At 42.0% G+C, this 5,793-nt stretch overlaps 2 protein-coding genes across 2 annotated transcripts in view; both read left to right on the top strand.

Annotated features, from left to right (window-relative positions):
* Positions 1 to 1,312, top strand: part of KTI12 (KTI12 chromatin associated homolog) — a 1,935-nt gene extending 623 nt beyond the window's left edge. Inside the window, exon 2 of the mRNA XM_015635610.2 lies at positions 5 to 1,312. Coding sequence (XP_015491096.1) covers positions 5 to 418 — 414 coding nt within the window. The 3' untranslated portion in view covers positions 419 to 1,312. The remainder of the gene's footprint in view (positions 1 to 4) is intronic.
* The window catches only part of TXNDC12 (thioredoxin domain containing 12), a 9,782-nt gene extending 4,229 nt beyond the window's left edge, over positions 1 to 5,553 (top strand). Inside the window, exons 3-7 of the mRNA XM_015635919.1 lie at positions 2,912 to 2,964; positions 3,463 to 3,536; positions 4,095 to 4,164; positions 4,254 to 4,337; positions 4,722 to 5,553. Coding sequence (XP_015491405.1) covers positions 2,912 to 2,964; positions 3,463 to 3,536; positions 4,095 to 4,164; positions 4,254 to 4,337; positions 4,722 to 4,801 — 361 coding nt within the window. The 3' untranslated portion in view covers positions 4,802 to 5,553. The remainder of the gene's footprint in view (positions 1 to 2,911; positions 2,965 to 3,462; positions 3,537 to 4,094; positions 4,165 to 4,253; positions 4,338 to 4,721) is intronic.
* The last annotated feature ends 240 nt before the right edge of the window (positions 5,554 to 5,793 follow it).

Below are 5,793 nucleotides of genomic sequence, written 5' to 3'. Positions count from 1 at the left end.
CGAGGAGCCGGACCCGAACTGCCGCTGGGACCGGCCGCTGTTCACGGTGCGCGGGGACGAGCCGCTGCCGCTGGGCGCCATCCGCGCCGCGCTGTTCGAGAGCGCCCCGCCGCCGCCGCACCGCTCCACCCGCACGCAGCCGCTGCAGTCCTGCGGCTTCCTGCACCAGCTGGACCGCGTCACCCAGGACGTGCTGGCCGCCGTGCTGGCCGCGCAGAGGAGCGGGGCACAGCCCGGCGAGACCATCCGCGTCCCCGGCGTGGCCGAGGGGCTGGTGCTGAGCCGGCCCGTGAGCGTGGCCGAGCTGAGCCGGCTGCGGAGGCAGTTCATCAGCTACACGAAGATGCAGCCCAGCGATGAAAACCTGCCCCAGCTGGCCAGCATGTTCCTGCAGTACCTGAGCCGCAGCATCCAGTGAAGTGCCACCTGTGCCACCCAGCAGTGGCGGTGGTCCGGCCCCGAAGTACTTGCAGCGGGAAGAATGTGCCTTCAGCACAGACCCTGCAGAGCCTGGGTCCCAGCCACCGGGGATCACATCACTTGGCAGCAGCAGCTCTGAGAAGATGGGCCCATGTCCCTGCAGCAGCCGAGCCAGCTGCATTGCTGGGGAGATCTCTCGGGAAGCAGTCCTCACCCCTTGCATTCTCCCTGCTGCCCTCTTGCAAGAAGGAGAGCTACTGTGCATCCCCAAGCAAGTGAGGTCTCCTGTGGAGACGCAAACCCCTGTAATCAAATAGCGTGACATGAAAGTGCAAAAGGTGATGACTGTAGGGAAAACTTTTCCCTCCACATTGGCAGGTGTATGCCTGGAACAAGAAGATTGTTTTTCCAGAGCTGCCTCCAGATAATGTCAGACTGCAGAAGAGACTTCAGGTCCAGAGCTGGAACAGGCTGTGTTTTTAGGATGTGACTGTTTCAAAGAATCTAACTGAGCCCAAGAGAGATTTTCAACTCTGCACTGCAAAAGGGTGCTGGCCTAACAAACTCAAACTTCTCTGTTTCAGGTCTGATAATAAAATGTGTGCCTTAAATGGAGTAAAGTCTTAATTTACCTGCAGGACTATTTTACTGAAATAACTTGGCCATGAACTTTTTTATTCAAGGTCATCATTATACACCCTTAAGAACACAAATTGCTTGAGTGTTGTTATAGGAAAAATGAGCTAAAATGACAGTGTCTGTTCTGTACTCGTAAAGTCTGTACTGGCTGTGTTGGGTAACTAAGTTTCCATTAATTTTGAGTACAGCTTATATAAAATTCTCGCTTTCTGGTGGATGCTTCATTCTAATAAATGGTGGCTTCTGGTTTTAATTTTATGTGTAGTGCTCACTGGGATGAATTGGTGAAGTGGGCCAGGAAGGGTTACTTTAGTTACAGTGTGTCTGGCACACCAGCTGTTAAGGGGTTTTACACGCTGCAGAACTGAGAAATTACAACAAAAGTGTTTTTATGTAAATGAGTTTATCTTAGCAGTCAAAGTAAAGAGAACTAAGCTGAGAAAACACATCAATTATCTCAAACCTCTTAGAGTTGGTATTTCAAGGATGTGAGCACTTTCACTTTTAAAATTTCTCTTTAAATGTGTGTGGCAGTACCAACCACCAGACGATTGAAATCTTTCAACATGAATCAATGATCTTTGATAATAAGAACAATCTTAAATCCAGTTTTAGATCCACCTCTCCTCAAGAAGGAAGCAAAATAATTTGTTTTGGACTCCATAGAAACAATGAAAAGAAGTGTTTTTCATCATCAGGGAGAGGGCACTGACGCAGTGCAAGCTTTACTAGGGAAATGTGTGTTCTTGCTCCTTACTGCAAACAGATACAAAGTTGATGACATATCCATTAGTTATAGATGACAGATTTGTGTTTGAACAATTCTAAATGTTAATGGCTTCCTTTCCACCCTTTCCTCATTCTAAAGTTCATTACTGAACACTGCTAAGTGGAGATTTCCTTTTGTATCTATTTAGCTAGAGAAAAACTCATACTAGTTCTGCTAGTAATTAATGTTGTGTGCAAAGGTGTTAATAATTTATGTGTATGAAAATGTGACTTTATTTTTGCCCCCTAATACGGTGCAGAGTTTAGAGTCAGGGAAAGCTTACAGTTTGCTTTGCTTGGCATATCCTGAAAGAAGTATCCATATAGGATGTTCTCTCCAGATTCCTTCCTCTCCTTCACCTCGTTTTAGGCTGTTCTTACTGTTCTGGAAGCCATGTCATTATTATATGGAAACTTAACCTCTGGGTAGCATAGCTAGTAAAGGTAAAATGAATTATTTGGAAAGAGTGAAAGCAAAAACAGCTTTGGTCCTTTTGTGTTTGTTGCACTTCATTTAGGCTGCAGTTCCTCACAGACTCCCTCTCTTTCTTAACTCTGGTACCAGACACATCCCTCACAATTAGTTTCAACATACAAATGTGTAGGAAGCCATGCAGGCAGCCAAAGGGTTTGCTGGGTTAATGGGTTTGCTGGCTGTTCAGTGGAGGGCCTTAGTCACAGGAGGTGACTGTGACATGTGGCCTGAAATGGGCAGAGATTGTCACCCACTGGATTGCCTTTAAGCAGCCACGAAAATCCATCCTGAGATCTCGCAAGCATCTGCTGTCATTAACAATTTCCAGTAATCCAGAAAAAAAAAGCATAACCAGTTGTGTATCTGAGAAATCTAATAAGAGAAAGTCTCTTCCTCTACACAAGCAGTTATTGTCTGGCAGCTGTAGTAAATTATTATATTACACATTTTAAAATTGGGAAAACTTTTTTCAAGACAATCTTAGAGCATCACATAATCTCTTTACATCTGACTTATTTCCCATTACATTTAGTCTCTGAGGAAGGCTTGACTGTTAAACTGTACATGCAATAGAGTTTCTTTGACAATTTTCTTTCTTCTTTTTGTTAGTGGTTTGCCTCTTATGGTTATCATCCACAAGTCCTGGTGTGGAGCTTGCAAAGGTAAGTGCATTGAATACTAGAGCTTGCTGAAATTTCTAATGAACCTTTGTATAAAAATCGTGTAGGCATGAGAAATGTGAACTCTGCATCCAAAATGTAACTAATGGTATTTGTATTTCATTGAGTGGCACAGTATGACAGTGCTATAGCCAACAAACAAGCTGTATGTATGGCTAAGCCTTAAAGGATGAGGTAGTTGAGTGGGAGTGGTGGTTTACAGCAGGATTTGTGCTTCTGTTTCACTGGATCAAATAGAACCACCTCTGTTTGTTGGGCAGGCTTCAGCCCATGGCTGCCAAACAAGAATTGCTTCAGGTATCTCCTGTTCCAAGCCTGGCTGGAAGGGTTGGATACATATATCCTATTTACTCATTGCTTATTGAAAAGTGCCATCTTTCCACAGTGAGGGATGAAGTGGAGATTTTGATACTCACCTGAAAATCTGAAATATTTTCCACTGGTTTCACATACCTTTTATTTTTATGTTTTTTCTTTTAGCTTTAAAGCCAAAGTTTGCTGAATCCAAGGAGATCTCTGAACTTGCCCATAATTTTGTTATGGTCAACCTTGAGGTAGGCTTCCTTCTGCTCTGTACCAGTGTTCTGCCTAATCATTGAAGAATTTGGAATCTGATTCAACTGGTTACATCCTGTTTTGTGTACATCCTAAATCCTGCACTCCTGAATAGACATTCAGGATTGATTGATAGAACTCATTGTTTTAAAAAGACTTTTTTTCCAGTCTGGTTATTTTAATTGTGTTTATAAGCCTGGCTCTCTGTCATTGTCTTTTTAACAATTTGTACCTTGTGTGAATCAGTTTCCACAAGAAAGGAATTTATGTTCATTCTCTCAGTACATATCAAACATTCCTTTACCAGAGTGGGGTGGGTAATGCAAATTGACAGACCAAAAAAAATATTGTTATTTTCACAAATGATACTTACATAGGTAAAAATAGCTTTCTTTCCTTTGAGAGTGGAGGATACTGCAGTTATTTAGTATCTCTTCAAGATGTAAATTGCTCAGGGTACAAGGAATCCAAAGGCAATAACTTGTTTCTGTAAAAGGCACCATGCTTTGTTAGATGTCTTGCTAATGTATTTCCTCTCTCCTGGCTTGCTGTGGTAGGATGATGAAGAGCCAAAGGATGAAGCCTTTAGTCCTGATGGAGGTTACATTCCCAGAATCCTTTTCATGGGTAAGGCACCCACAGCTGTTGTGCCCATTCACAGCACCGGGTTTTTACTGTTTACATCTAAATTTCCTGTTGGTTTTCTTATTTCATAGACCCCAGTGGAAAAGTCCATCCAGAAATCATAAATGAGAGAGGAAACCCCAGCTACAAGTATTTCTATACCAATGCTGATCAAGGTATGTGCCAAATTGTTTGAAGTGCATTTTTAGTGAGATGAAGGTTTGCCAGTGAAGAGAAATGGTGTTACTTTGAAGTATAACTGTGAGTAGTTATACAGTGTGAGTGATTTTTTAATGCTTCAGGAACTACATTCAGAATCATGATTTCCCTTAATACCTATTGAAAATCTAATTTTGTCTCCAGTTCTGGCATGGGAAATCATGGAATTTGCAGGATCTAGCCACAGATAGTTGGGAAAAGGTGCAGGACTGTTTTTTTCTAACAGATTAATCTGTAGATTACATTCTGTAACTGTTGTTTTAAAACACTTTCATTACCAGTTCACCTTGATATTTTCAACCTGAGATTAATCACTGGTGTCTCTCTATGTAATCTTTCAGTTGTCCAAGGAATGAAGGAGGCCCAGGAGAAGCTGACAGGTGATGCTTTCAAACAAAAGCACCTGGGAGATGAACTATAATGAATGAATACACTGAATGAAACCTTTTCATCGCTTCAAAACTGAGAGGAAATGATTAAACAGACCAAGAATGTAGATGCACTGAAGGGACATAATTCCCCTGGCAACAATGTTAGGTTAAACCCTGTTTGGAGTTCACACACACACAACAGTTACAGTGTTTTCTCTGCCTGCTGGTTTGCACTGTGGTGATTCTTTGCAACTGGGTAATGTGCAAACACATCTCGTGTGTTTGAGCAACCACTAATATTTGGTGTTAAAAGGGAGGTGTGTAGGGAAAACACTTTTGAGGACAGTGTGATGGGAAAAACTAGAAGTAGCCATCATTTTGACACTAATCAGGGTTGACTCTCTCTTTTCGCACTGGTGTTATGTGATCCCTTAGTTTTTACTGGGCATTCCCATCATTGGGCATATTCCTGGGCTAGATCTTTTCTAGATATCCAAAACCATGAATTCTGCCACTGCACCAAGTACATTTCATGAATGTTCAAGTAGCATGTGAATTATCAGCTCTGCAAATGTATTTTTGTGTAAAACTCTGTGATTCATCTTTATTTGCCTTTGGGCAAAAATTTAACTTTTTCCTTATGCACTCACCTTTTGATTGTTCCATCAAGTGAGGGTGGGTTATGTTGAAGCTTTATGGGGTTTCCCCTTTTATTCTTTGAATGTTTTTGGCGAATGCCTTGCCATCACATTGTACTGTATTTTTGTACCAGGGTGAAAAAATTAAACCTTTTTAAACATAAGCATGCAGAGAGTGTTTTGTGGTTAAGGGTGTAGCTTTACATTCTTAAGCATGGGGGAGATATGTTTTTGTGTTGCAGTGATTGTTAATGTTGACTGTCACAGCTGAAGGTTTCTCCTTTTTATAATTAAAAGACATCATTTTTCTTCCCTACAATTGTAAATCAGCTATTCTTACACTACCCACACTGTTGAAGGCAGTGTGTTTATTTACTGGAACTGAAGAGAAGAACAGAGGGGAG

Source organism: Parus major, chromosome 8 (genome assembly GCF_001522545.3).
Source record: "Parus major isolate Abel chromosome 8, Parus_major1.1, whole genome shotgun sequence".
Lineage (NCBI taxonomy): Eukaryota > Metazoa > Chordata > Aves > Passeriformes > Paridae > Parus > Parus major.
The sequence above is the reverse complement of the archived record's forward strand: the minus strand, read 5'-3'. Positions and strand labels throughout refer to the sequence as shown.